Source organism: Puma concolor, chromosome B3, assembly GCF_028749965.1.
Source record: "Puma concolor isolate L17-30 chromosome B3, mPumCon1.1.hap2, whole genome shotgun sequence".
Classification (NCBI taxonomy): domain Eukaryota; kingdom Metazoa; phylum Chordata; class Mammalia; order Carnivora; family Felidae; genus Puma; species Puma concolor.
Genome location: NC_141672.1, coordinates 95,759,191 through 95,773,950, shown reverse-complemented (window position 1 = coordinate 95,773,950; position 14,760 = coordinate 95,759,191). Strand labels below are relative to the sequence as shown.

The following is a 14,760-nucleotide window of genomic DNA, read 5'->3' as shown; positions in this document are numbered from 1 at the left end:
CCCATTGACAAATACTTGAGGCAAATACAGAGTGAAATATTTCTCCAGGAACCCCCTATAGTCATAATGTTAAATGTCTTACTAAAGGAAAAGCAACCTTAGCTTGACAATAGCTAAGCCTCCAGTATCTTATGAGTCTTCTTTAACATACAAAAATTGCTTTAGAGACTTCCTCTTGACTTTATCTCTCCCAACTCCATAATATATAAATGGTCACCCCTCACACTTAGAAAACAGCTCTTTCTGCCCATGGGTCCAGTCCCCTTGCTTTAATAAAATCACCTTTTGCACCAAAGATGTCTTCAACAATTCTTTGTTGGCTGTCAGCTCTAATCTCCACCAATCACTCTAAAACCCCATTAAAACCATCCATAACATTCTCTTAAGCCAAAGCCTAATCCAGAGCAAGACCCTAACTCTTCAATTCTATGAAGGATGAGAGAGGTGAGGGAAAAGTTTGAAGCTAGTAAAGGTTGGGTCACAAGATTTAAAGAAAACTTTTATGGGGGCGCCTGGGTGGCTCAGTCAGTTGAGCTTCCGACTTCAGCTCAGGTCATGATCTCGCAGTACGTGAGTTTGAGCCCCTAGTGGGGCTTTGTGCTGACAGCTCAGAGCCTGGAGTCTGCTTCAGATTCTGTGTCCCCCTCTCTCTCTCCACCCCACCCCTGCTTGTGCTCTGTCTCTCTCTGTCTTTCAAAAATGAATAAATATTAAAAAAAATTTAAAGAAAACTTTTATGTTATATTTTCAAAACATAAAAGTGCAAGGTGAAGCAGCAAGTGCTGATGTAGAAGCTGCAGCAAGTTATCTAGATCTAGCTAAGAAGGTTAATGAAGATGGCTACACTAACCATTTTCAGTGTAGACAAAACAGTCTTCTACTGGAAGAAGATGCCATGTGTGACTTTCATAGCTGGAAGGAAGTCAATATGTGACTTCAGAGTTTCCAAGAATTGAACTGATTCTCTTGTTAGGAGCTAATGCAGCTGATGATTTAAGCTGAAGCCAATGCTCATTGGCCATTCCAAAAATCCTAGGGCCCTTAAAAACTATGCTAAATCTACTCTACCTGTGTTCTATCAATGGGACAACAAAGCCTGGATGACAGCACATCTGTATACAACATGGCTTACTGAATATTTTAAGCCCACTGTTGAGACTATTACTCTGAAAAAAAGATTCTTTTCAAAATATTACTGCTCATTGACAATGCATGTGGTCACCCAAGTTCTGACTGAGATGTACAACTAGTGTTGTTTTCATGCCTGCCAAAACAACATCCGTTCTGCAGCCCATGGACGAAGGAACAATTTCAACTTTCAAATCTTATTATTTAAGAAATACATTTCATAAGTCCATAGCTGCCATAGGTAGTGATTCCTCTGATTGATCTGGGCAAAATAAATTGAAAATCTTCTGGAAAGGATTCACCACTCTAGATGCCAATAAGAACATTTGTGATGCATGGTAAGAGGTCAAAATATTGACATTAACAGGAGTTTGGAAGAAGCTAATTTCAGCCTTCATGGATGACTTTGAGAAGTTCAAGACTTCAGTGAAGGCAGTAACTGCAGATGTGGTAGAAAGAGCAAGAAAACTGGAATTAGAAGTGGAGCCTGAAGATGCAATCTCATGATAAAAGAGGAATGGATGAGGAGTTGCTTCTTATGGCTGAGCAAAGAAAGTGGTTTCTTGAGATGGAATCTATTCCCGGTGAGCATACTATGAAGATTGTTAAAATGATAACAAAGGATTCAGAATATTAGATAAACTTAGTTGATAAAGCAGCAACAGACTTTGAGAGGATTGATTCCAATTTTGAAAATACTTCACTGTCAGTGAAATGCTATCAAACAGCATCACATGCTATAGAGAAAATGTTCATGAAAGGAAGAGTCAATAGATACAGCAACTTCACTGTTGTCATATTTTACGAAATTACCAGAATCTTCAGCAACTACCATCCTGAGCAGTCAGCAGCCATCAACATCGAAACAAGACCCTCCACCAGCAAAATTTTACAACTTGCTGAAAGCTCAGATGAGGGTTGGCATTTTTTAGCAATAAAGTATTCTTTTTAAAAAATTTTTATTTATTTATTTATTTTGAGAGAGCCCTCATGAGCAGGGGGAGGGCAGAGAGAGAGGGAGAGAGAGAATCCCAAGCAGGCTCAGTCAGCATGGAGCCCAACACAGGGCTTGATCCCACAAACCATGAGATCATGACTTAAGCCAAAATCAAGAGTCAGACACTTAACTGACTGAACCACCCAGGTGCCCTGCAATAAAGTATTCTTTAACTAAGGATGTACATTGGGTTTTAGACATTATGCTATTGCAGACTTAAGAGACTACAGTGTAGTATAAACATAACTTTATATACATTGAGAAACCAAAAAAAATTCATTTGACTTGTTGTATTGCAGTATTTGCTTTATTGTAGTCATCTGGAAGCAAACCCACTATATCTCCATAAATAATACCTATCGTTGGTGGGGCAACTATTTGAGGTGTTAATCTATATCTTGTTCTGGTAGCAGTAGGTATTTTTGCTTCCCCCATCCAAGGAAAGTAGCCAAGTCTGCCTCAGGGAGTGTCTAATGGCTTTAATGTTGTAAGGCCAAAATTAAAAGTTGCTTGATGCTCAGAACACAACAGTGTTGGAGATGATATAGCTATATTGTTCCAGATGGCAGGAGACACCAAGAGTTGGGAGAATAAGAAGAAGGCAAAAACTAAAGAGAAAGCTATTTGGGAAACATATTTCTATGTTTAGGGGGATAGGTTTATAGGTTTCAAGAGATTCAAGGACATGTGCCTTACTTCCACACAGTAGTTGGAGCCGTGGCCTCTTATAATGATGGCTGACTTAGTAGTGTGCTGCATCTCAGGGAACAAGATGGGTGACCTATACTTCAAGTGTCTCAATTTTAGATCCCTGGCCCAAGCCTTGCTTAAAATTAGTGGAATCACCCAACCACATGGACAGTATCACCTGTACACCTGGGTGAGACAAGCTCCCATGCTGCCTCCAACATTTTAGAGGTCCCTGCTTTGGCCTTCCATTGGCTGCATCCCTCCTTATGGGGCAAGAGGTCTACAAAGGGCATGCACACCCAGAGCCCACACCTCACTCTTTTAGGCCATGCTTTACATACATGAGAGCCCAGAATTCCCAACCCAAATTACTCTGAACTGCTTCCAAGTTCTGCACCAGTATCTTTCCAGGGTCCATCTTCCTGAAGACAGCTGTGCACCTGTGTGTACACCCTCACTTGAGGGAAAGTTAAAATGTGACCTTTTGTCAGAAGTGGGGATTGGCAAACAGAATTTGTATGTACAAGCTGGACAATATACACACATTTGTGCAAGTTCCCTTATTGGGCAGGACAGTGCTGGGGTGTGAAAAGAAAGAGGGCAAGCCACAGGTAGGACCAGGAGCCACCTTTCCTACATTGCCACATTCAGAACTTCAAGAAGTCCACAATTTCTTAATTTAAAGCAGGCTTTCCAGCTTGTTACGAAATTATATTTATCAAGATAGAATGATAGAATCTAGTCTATTTAATAGTTTTTCAGCTTGATTTATAACTTTAAAATATTTAATATATGGCATACGAACCTCTATTTGTACTCTTGTTCTAGGCCATATAACTTTTAGGTGTGGCCTAGGACCATAAGGATTTGGATGACAGTTACCCAGGAGTGGTAGCTAATGCAGTCTGAAGACCAGAGGGCCTGTCTCATAATATTTTGGAGTGTGTAAGACCTGGAGAAAGTACAAGATACCCCTAATGAATCCCCCCCCCCGAAATAAACATGACAAATTCTGGATTTCTCATCTCCTTTGACCAAAGTGGCTCAGAGCTAGATTTAACTTCATTTAGAATAAAATAGGACAGGGATGTTGTCTGTCTCATTCACTGCTTTATCCCTATACACATGTTGAATGAGTGGATTCTTGCTCTCTGTGCAAGGACCAAACTCATGCCTGCCATATGTATAAAGTACCTGGTTTTATGCTGTTACATATTTTTTAATGTTTATTTATTATTGAGAGACAGAGAGAGACAGACCGTGAGCAGGGGAGGGGCAGAGAGAGAGGGAGACACAGAATCGGAAGCAGGCTCCAGGCTCTGAACTGTCAGCATAGAGCCCGACGTGGGGCTCGAACTCATGAACTGTGAGATCATGACCTGAGCCAAAGTCGGACGCTTAACCAACTGAGCCACCCAGGCGCCCCTGTGTTGTTACATATTAAGTGTCACTGTCAGGTACTCAGTTTTCCCAAACACCATTTTTGTATGTAGCACCTATTTGTATGTAATTTATCAGATAAGCCTAGAATACCCTGTTGATTTACTAAATTGTTTTAGCACTGTTAGCACTGTCTGCCAGACCTAGACTACAGTGTACCTCATGTGCTAAGTTTTTTCACTTCCTGATTGTCATAAGTCCTCATCCAATTTTCTGACAGAGCCCCTATCTATTAAAAATTAAGAGTTTCTTGGGCCCTGAATGTGAATCCAATTCTGCTTCATAGACCACAGCCTTAAGGTTCTAGATCCTTTTCCATCTATATGTGACTTTCCTGTCTTCAGAGTATAGTTTTGTTCATTGGCCATGCCCACATTTAACATAGTACCTGCCTTCTCTCCTATTCTAGATGCAATCCCAGGGTTAGAAATCTGACTTACCAACATACTCATTGCTTACCAGGCATACTCATTGCTCTCTGGGCCAGAAAATGATGCTCCTACAGTCACCCTTCAGGACACTGTATTCAAGAGTTATAGAAAGAACAAGTTTATCTAAAGCCATCTTTCTTAGCAGACTGAGCACTGAAGGGTACTGTTTTAAAGCTTTTTTTTTTTTAATGTTGATTAATTTTTGAGAGAGAGAGAGAGAAGCAGAGAGAGAGAGAGAGAGGAAGACACAAGAATTCAAAGCAGACTCGGGCTCTGAGTTGTCAGTGCAGAGCCCGATGTGGAGTTCAAGCTCAGGAATTGCGAGATCATAACCTGAGCAGAAGTCAGTCGCTTAAATGACTAAGCCACTCAGGTGCCCCTGAAGCCTTTTTAAAGTCTCCATGTACCTCTGTGTTTCTCAGGTCTTGCCATTTGTAGACAATTTGCCTATTCTCAGGGAACCAAACACCATATGGTTTCTACCCTGTTGTGCTATAATCACAATTGTGGCTACGGTTTTTTTAGTCTGAGTTTGATCTTCCTTCGTGCATGTTCACCAGCTTAGTGATTTAGTCATGCTGAAATTCTACTAGTACCAAACTCAGTAAGTCCCCAATCTGGACATCGGAGGCTCCTTGAAGGCAATAACTGTGACTTTGGTTTGGTATCCCTAGCACTTAGTACCCCACCTGTCATGTAGTGTTATTCAGTGAAATCCCTTCTAGGGAGAGGTTCTATCGAGAATATCAGAGGGTCTGAGTTTTACCCCACTTGCAAGTTAACAAGTTAGCTTGTCACAGTTTCATGGATGGTAGAAGGTATTAGACTCCTGGGTCAGAGACAAAAATAGTTTATTACTGACAGCAATATTAGTAGCTACGGTATCTGCATTTTTTAAAGCCAGTTCCCCCAAACTTAGTTTCTACAAGGCAATGTGAATAGGGCCAGTTAACACCTGTACATGAAGAACTCTGAGTGTCAAGAAATTGAATCTTTGTTTTCCTGTGCAGAGTTTTATGGTTTTATTTAAAACAAATAAAACTTGCACAGGAACTGTCAATTTATTTTCTGCACTGTGTAGCCTGGCATTGGGATTGGTGACTCATGGCCCGCTGGGTTGCTCTTTCCAGGATGGCTTTGTGGTTCTTAGAGGAAACTCTGTAAGCAATCTCAGCACAGTAAGATTTGTTGCATATCAGCAGCACTTCTAACTTTTGGAGATTGTAGACCAGAAACTTCCAGAAACCACTAGGCATTTGCTTCATCTACTTGTTACTGCCATAACCAATGTTGGGCATCAATATCTGGCACTTGAATCTTTTCTGTACCCTGTTGTCGCTGCCTCTGGGTTTCTGCTAGTTATGCTTAATTTTGACATATTAGTCTGATGGTGCCAGATGAACTTTTTGGTCTTCTTTTTGGACAATGTTGGGTTTCTTGGGCAATCTGAAAGCAGTCATGATGCTGTGTTGGAGGTGGCTGCTATCTCCTTTGAATCTTTTATAGTGGGCAATCAACATGCCTGCCCTTTGCTCCAGAGGGACACAGTATCACTATCAAATATTTTTGACAAGGTAGTTGGGAACAAAATTCAATCAGTGCTTAACTTGCAAGATATGCAGAGATGTGCATGGCCCACAGAGAAATGTCTCAACATATGGCTTAAGGGAGACAGAGTTGACAGCAGCCTGAACACTGCCCTGCCCACATCAACCTCAGAAGCCTTCAAGGAAAAGCAGTTTTCTCAGTGTTTCGCAAGCAGACTGCTCCTTCCAGCCTCTACTTGATTGATAGTCCAATACTCCCTGCTTTGAATCCCTCTCCCTATTTCTCTTACTGTGTAAATATTATTCATTCTTCCAGGTTTCAAATTCCACCTCTCCCACAAAGCATTCCATGACCAGCCCTACTCCCAGTGGTTTCCTTGTCTCCAATATTATATAGTGATTATTATCTATATCAATTATATTAGCACTTAAGGAGTAATAATAATAATACCAACAACCTCAGACATTTTGTAAATCACTATACTTTTTATAATTTTTTTTACATAAAATATTTCCTTGACCCTCATAGGAATCTGTGAGACATGCAAAGGAAAATATTATTATTTTTCAATTTATAGATGAGGAAAAGCAGAGATTCAGAAACTTGCCCAAGGTCACCTAGTATAAGTAGGTCATCAGGTTTAGAGTTGGTTCCTAGACTCACAATGGCTGCACTATACCACTTCTTATTGTCTTTAAACTCCCAAACGGATTTATGTCATGTGGTATTAAGTATCAGACTTCATAGTTTACCTCTGGTCAAAGATTAGGGAAGGAGAGTAGAGTTACAGCAGAGTCTAGTGGTTACAGTCCTAAGTCAGACAAATCTGCTGTGGAGAGATTTTTTGGGTTCACCAATATGCAGGCTGCCTCTTCTTCTGGAACATGGAGCTAAACCACATCTCCCAGATTCCGTTGCATCGGGGTTGAACTATGTGACAGCCTATGGAATGTGGACAGCAGGGATGTCACTACTTCCAGGTGTAGCCATAAAACATTCTATTCAGTTTTCCATGGTCTTTTTCCATCACTCGATCAGGCTGGTTGATGATGGGAGGTCTTGAGGCTACAACATGCTCAAGCCACAAAATGGAAGGGGCATGGGTACATGAGACCCGGCTTACAGGTGAGTTGCCTAAGAGAGCCACCTGATGAGGACCATCAATCCTGCACTTTGCCCCAGAAAGGAACAAATTTTATTTTGTTACTTCACTATGAATTGGGGGATTATTAAGCCAGTTACCCTACTCTAATACACTTGAAATTAAATCTCAGCCCTGCAATTTAGCAGTGTGATATGCCCTTCTGCATGGTTAGCTTCTATCCATTTGTAAAATGGGAATAATAATAATACCTATCTCATAGGATGCTTATGAGGGTTAAATGAAACAACATATACAAAGGGCTTAGCATAGTGTCTAGCACATAGTAGAAATTCTATTTAATCAATAAATATTAACTACTCATGTTATTGTTGCTAACACATTTTCCGCTGGTTCCAAAATGGATTTCAAAATTCTTCTTTTCCAAATTGTTTTGGAGGAGAAATGAGAGTGCTTTTTCCCACTCTGATTACTTTATGACAATGAGAATGGCTTAAGGCTAGTCAGGGCTAGAGTCAGTCTGCGCATAGACCTTATTTTTGGGGCAAACTGCCAATATATCCTTTCCTGCCCCTATGGATTATTAAGCTTCCAGTGAGAAATAACCAGGGATGGGGTGAGGGGGACCCACAAAAACATAAAGCTATTCCCATTGAGAGAAAAACCTTATTAAAATCTTCAGAAACTCTCTGAATATCATTCTAGAAATATGTACTTCTAACAAAGGCTACTTTTGATAATACTTAGTCTGAATGTTCACAATGAATATATCAGTTGTCTGGCTGGGTCATTTGGAATTAGACAACTAGTCTTTCAAGTTAAAAAAAAGTCTATTCTTTGAGTGATAATGATTTATCAATGTAGGTTCACCAATCCTAACAAATGTACCACAATAGTGGGGAATGTTGTTTATGGGGGAGGGTATGCATGCATTAGGGCGGGGGGTATATGGAAACTCTCTGTACTTTCCACTCAATTTTGTGGTGAACCTAAAACTATTCTAAAAAATAAAGTCTTTAAAAAAAAATCTGTTCACCACTACTGAGTGAACTTCCCGTTATAAACATTTAGTCTAATTGGGATAATTATGTTATTAAAAAGAAATTAAGATCATTTTGTCTTGAAATGGTTGGCACAGTGTATTCCCAGTACACTATTTTTTCTCTGGTTGGTGTCAACACAAACTTGCAGTACAGATTGAGCCACCTCTCTGACACTTGGGAAGCTGATGACAGGACACAGAAAGGGCTGTCACAGCTGATTTCATGTTATGACTTGTTAATGTGTCCAGCCCACCCACTCTTGCAGTGGTTCAGGGAATTAAAAAAAAAAAAAAAAAGAATTCCCCAGGGGTGTGTAGCAAGAACATTTATTGCATGAGCAGATCAGGAAAATAAAGAATGTTTCCTTGAAAATTTTGCTTGATGGCCCAGATTTAAATATTAGATAAAGAATAATTTTCATTCACCCTCTTGTCAATTATCCTGCTGCTTGCTCTCACCTTGTCTACTGAATAAGTAAACCTGAAAAAAGCTATGAACTCTGGTCAGTCATCCTGGGTTTGAACTCCAGCCTGATGTTTTGGCTAGGTTATTTAACTTTTCAGAGATCTGCTTACTTGTCTATAAAACAAGAGTATAATAGTACTGATCATGGGACGCCTAGGTAGGTGGCTCAATTGATTAAGTGTCTGACTTCAGCTCAGGTCATGATCTTGCAGTTTGTGAGTCTGAGCCCTGCGTTGGGCTCTGTGCTGGTAGCCCCTGCTTCAGATTCTGTGTGTGTCTCTCTCTGTGCCCCTCCCCTGATCATGCTGTGTCTGTTTCTCAAGAATAAATAAACATTAAAAAAAATTAATAAAAAAAATAGTACTGATCAATGGTGAGTGCCTAAGAATCATTTCGTTGCTTTGTTGTTTTTATTTTTTATTTATTTTTTTAATTTTATTTTTTATTTTTTTAAATTTACATCCTAATTAGTTAGCATATAATGAAACAATGATTTCAGGAGTAGATTCCTTAATGCACCTTACCCATTTAGCCCATCCCCCCTCCCACAACCCCTCCAGCAACCCTCAGTTTGTTCTCCATATTTATGAGTCTCTTCTGTTTTGTCCCCCTCCCCGTTTTCATATTATTTTTGTTTCCCTTCCCTTATGTTCATCTGTTTTGTCTCCTAAAGTCCTCATATGAGTGACGTCTTATGATTTTTGTCTTTCTCTGACTAATTTCACTTAGCATAATACCCTCCAGTTCCATCCACATAGTTGCAAATGGCAAGATTTCATTCTTTTTGATTGCCGAGTAATACTCCATTGTATATATATATACCACATCTTCTTTATCCATTCATCCATCGAGGGACATTTGGGCTCTTTCCATACTTTGGCTATTGTTGATAGTTCTGCTATAAACATGGGGGTGCATGTGTCCCTTCAAAACAGCACACCTGTATCCCGTGGCTAAATGCCTAGTAGTGCAATTGCTGGGTCATAGGGTAGTTTTATTTTTAGTTTTTTGAGGAGCCTCCATACTGTTTCCAGAGTGGCTGCACCAGCTTGGATTCCCACTAACAACGCAAAAGAGATCCTCTTTCTCCGCATCCTCACCAACATCTGTTGTTGCCTGAATTGTTCATGTTAGCCATTCTGACAGGTGTCAGGTGGTATCTCATTGTGGTTTTGATTTGTATTTCCCTGATGATGAGTGATGTGGAGCATTTTTTCATGTATCGGTTGGCCATCTGGATGTCTTCCTTGGAAAAGTGTCTATTCATGTCCTTTGCCCATTTCTTCACCAGATTATTTGTTTTTTGGGTGTTGAGTTTGATAAGTTCTTAATAGATTTTGGATACTAACCCTTTATCCAATATGTCATTTGCAAATATCTTCTCCCATTCTGTCGGTTGTCTTTTAGTTTTCCTGATTGTTTCCTTTGTTGTGCAGAAGCTTTTTATTTTTATGAGGTCCCAGTAATTCAGTTTTGCTTTTGTTTCCCTTGCCTCTGGAGATGTGTTGAGTAAGAAGTTGCTGCGGCCAAGATCAAAGAGGCTTTTGCCTGCTTTCTCCTCGAGGATTTTGATGGCTTCCTTTCTTACATTGAGGTCTTTCATCCATTTTGAGTTTATTTTTGTGTATGGTGTAAGAAAGTGGTCCAGGTTCATTCTTCTGCATGTCGCTGTCCAGTTTTCCCAGCACCACTTTCTGAAGACACTGTCTTCATTCCATTGGATATTCTTTCCTGCTTTGTCAAAGATTAGTTGGCCATACATTTGTGGGTCCATTTCTGGGTTCTTTGTTGCTTTGTTGTTTTTAAAATAAGATTAAGATACAAACTTTGATAGAAACTTGGAATAAAGAAAGCACACCACTTTAAAAACTCCTGAGGGATTAATCACAAGACTAGTAAAAGATTTTAATACAAATAATCTATTTGTTCATCTCTTCAACCTCTTGCCGAACCCTTCACCCTTCTAACACTAAAAGTTATATGCAAAATTTTGGAATGTAGACTCTCAAAATATATTACCTTACCATGTTATTAAGGACCTATGGTTATGGAATTACTTGCATTTTTTCCAATTGTTTACCATTAAACAGCCTACTGAGAGATTTGTAAACACATAAAATCAAAAATCATTTCTATTTTCATTTTAAAGCTTGTTTCTCACACAATAATATCATGAGAAAAGTCTCAGTTAAGTTATATAAAATATCCTGAATTTATCATTTAACACACTTTTATCTGGCCCAAGTGTTGGCCCAGTCCAAGTTAATCTATGTTCCATGGAACATAGTGGTTCAGTTCCAGACCTACCTAAAGTTTTGTCTGAAAGTTTGATCCTCTCTAAAAGCTCAGAGAGATTCAAATCTTGGTTCAGCCTAGAACTGATCTATACTTTCCAGAAATCCTCCAGTGAGAATTTATCTGAGACAAATTAAAATCAGACCAGTCACCAAGGTTTAGATCAGGAGTCAGAATTTTTTATTTTGATGCATTCTACCTCCACTTAAAATAAGTTAAAAAAATTTTTTGTAAGTAGATGCAAGATGCATCAGACAGTAATACCCACACACTACTTCATTTTTCTCCCACACCCTGACTAGCTGATAGCAGTTGGTTGGAGCCATGTGACTAGCTCTGGTCAGTGTCCTAAGAGGGGAATTGATGTGTGTCACTTCTAGGCTGAGGCAGAAAAAAGTTGATGCCTGATTCTCTACATTTTCTACTCTACATTCTCTACTCTGCCTTGAATGGCCTCATAGGTCCCTAAGTGACTATGTAAAGCAAAACCCACGGTCGACCTGCCTGGAACAGTGTGTAAGTGAGAAGTCAATTTTTGTTGTGTTGAGCCACTGAGATTTGGGGGGTATTTGTTACAACTTAGTTTAGTCTGTCCTAGTTCACAACAGTTTCCTCAATGCAACATGCTCTTTTACTACTCATGCTTTTGCACACACTTGTTCACAACACCTAAAAGGCCTTTGCACCTTATCATCAATCCAACTCCTACCTCTACTCTAAGAACCAGCCCTTATGTCTTATGTCAACACAGGATGGCATATAAAGGAAAGAGTATGGGTTTCGGAATTTGCTAGTCTCAGGTTCAAATTTGGGTTCCATCTCATAAGCTAAGCAAGTTTGGGGAAGTTATTTAACTCTTCACTGCTTGCATTTCCTAATCTGTAAAATGAGAATAATAACTTTACTGGGTTTAGCACCTGGGAAAAAACTCAACAAATAGTAGCTATATTATTATTCCCAGGCCACTACCACCCCAGCTAAATTCAGATGCATTTTCCTCTGGGCTCCATAGTACCTCTCTATTATAATACTTACCATCTTCCACTATGGGTTTTTTTTTAGCATCCATGTCTATATCTCCCACTAATTTGAGGTCACTGGAAGTCAGCGGCATTGACTAATTTTGTTTGCAGTTCTAGACCTACCACCTAGAACACTGTTTGGCAATAGTAGCACTCCACTAATATGTGTTAAATAAATTCCTCTTGATGTGCCCAGCACACTCAATCCTCAATAAACTCTTTATTGATCAGGTGAATAGAGCAATAAACCAATCAACTAATGAACCAATTATTATTTCTTGCCATTTCCCATAAATAAATTAACTTTTTAAAAGAGAAACTATTTTAACCTACTTCCTATAAAACTGATTCCTGCTGCAGCCTCTGCCTCCTTCTCTTGTGGCGGACTGGCTACCTATTCATCACTATTTGTGTTCTCTTCACAGCATACTTCTGGAAAACGTTTATCAGTCTGCTTGCAGCTAGGATGAGCTTCGTGACTAGTTCTCACCAATGGAAAGTAGGCAGAAATGATGGACCTACCTCCAGGCCTAGCCCATAAAATACTGGACTTAGCTTCTCCCTCACTCTTTCAGTCCCTTCAATTGGATGCAGAGGAATCAGTGAAGGATCTCAAGGCCTGAGAAGATACTAGAGCCACAAGATAGGAAATGCTTGGAGCCTGAATCGCCTGAATGACTGTGTAAACATCCACCGACCTGATCCCAAACAATTCATGTTGGACTGTGACACGAATAAGAAATTATTGTGTTCAGCCATTGAATTTGGATTCTTAATCACACTCAAAGCCTTATATTCACCCATCCAAGGGCTGGGATAAAAAGCACTTACACAGCTTGGCCCACCCAAATGGTAAGGGCCTAAAGCAGCAGGTACTCTTGTAGTGCTGACCACGGGACTTCTCTGTTTCCCACCATTTCCTCCATGACACAGACCTAACCTGGGACTTGGCCAGTGCTGTCCACGAGGGAACTAAGGAGTTGCAGTTCCTTATGCACATGAGGCTCCCTGTTCTAGTTCTAGTGATGGGCACTGCTACCTAGCCTGAGTTCCGGTGCTTTTTGTAAAGCTTTGTCCTGCTTTTAGAGTTTTTAGTTTTATATTCCAGGAATAGACCTTGCTTTGCTTTTGCTGGGTCCTGCACCAGAGCTATAAACCCTCCTCCAGAGGCCATTCCACACTGATTAACCATGGTAAGCAGGAAAAGCCAGTTTTCTGCCTGTTTGGGATCTTGTGTCTTATCTACCTTCTTTACACCCTGCCTTCCCCAGTCATGCTGGGAAACCGTATTGTAACCTGGTGCCCTAGTTGGCAGACCAAGTATTTAGTTCAACTATGTCCATTTTTCCTGTGTTTCACTGAGGCCCCTTTGAGCTTTGGGGTGTCAGAGCCTTTACTTTCAGTTGGGCCCATGCCTACCTTTCACCCCCTGATATGGCTGGGTCTGGAGCCAGGTGTCCTCTTGACCTTTCTCTCCAGCCTAAAGTAAGGAGTAGGGCCTCACAGAGAAGTTCTGAGACAGCGCAGTTCAGAGGTCATCAAGGTATTTTGCTTTTCTATTGACATTTAAAATTTTAGTGATGCTTTTTGTGACAAACGTGTTTTAATTGTAGAGTATCACAAATACATTAATCGTTTGTATTCATGCCTTGTATTTCTATAAGATATAAATACACTGCATTTTAGTGCATGCTTGGCATGTACACATTATTTTATTGTTCTAAATCAAGCCTACCAGGACCTCAGCTTACCATTTGATGACTCAACATGCAAGCTTACAAAAGTCCCCACCAGTTGTCCTACTGCACATATACAAGCTTTTAAACTGTCTTCCTTCTTTAATCTCTTTTGTCCTTCACTCCTTCCTAATATGCTTTGCTTTCCTTAGCCAGCCTATATCTTTACTGTCCAGCCAAACAGACCTAGTCATTTCTAAACAATGACTTCTATTATTGAGCTTAAGGAAGTTAAAAAATAAATCAAACCTGCTGCTTGTAGGTACAAATTGTCAATTGTCAGTTCTCAGGAAAGTAGCTGCTAGAATAGTCTGTCCTATACTCCTGGCAGCAACAGTGACAATAAAAGCCTCACCCCACAGATGTCCTGGAAACACCCAGTTTCCATCCTGGAAGGGCAGAGCATTGCATTTGCAATCATACTTTACTACCTACCGTAAGGATGTTTGCAGACTCCAGTAAAGATAGCTAACATTGAGTGCTAAGTATATGCCAGACATTGATTATCACTCCTATTTTATGGATAAGGAAACCGAGGTTTAGATGCTTTAGGTAACGTGGACAATGTCACAGTGTGTCAATCAGGATGAATTCAGCTGCAAGAAATACACATTTGTGAGGAATGGCTTATATCAGTGCTTCTCAAAATTTAATATGCATAAGAATTATCTGGGATCAGGGCACCTGGGTGGCTCAATCGGTTGAGCGTCTGACTTGGGCTCAGGTCATGATCTCGCTGTCTATGAGTTCGAGCCCCGCGTTGGGCTCTGCGCTGACAGCTCAGAGCCTGGAGCCTGCTTCAGGTTCTGTGTCTCCCTCTCTCTCTGCCCCTCCCCTGCTCGTGCTCTGTCTCTGTAAAAAAT

General features: G+C 40.2%; 1 protein-coding gene across 3 annotated transcripts in view; it reads left to right on the top strand.

Moving 5' to 3' along the window:
* Positions 1-14,760, top strand: part of LOC147580219 (uncharacterized) — a 93,652-nt gene that overhangs the window by 76,905 nt on the left and 1,987 nt on the right. Inside the window, exon 4 of one of the 3 annotated variants that reach the window (XM_086710679.1) lies at positions 12,587-12,660. The exons of 1 other annotated variant lie outside the window; for it this stretch is intronic. In XM_086710679.1, the coding sequence (XP_086566805.1) occupies positions 12,587-12,660 (74 nt within the window). Of the gene's footprint in view, positions 1-12,586; positions 13,852-14,760 lie in introns of those variants that run through there. One more of the 3 variants, XM_086710676.1, reaches the window with a different exon arrangement.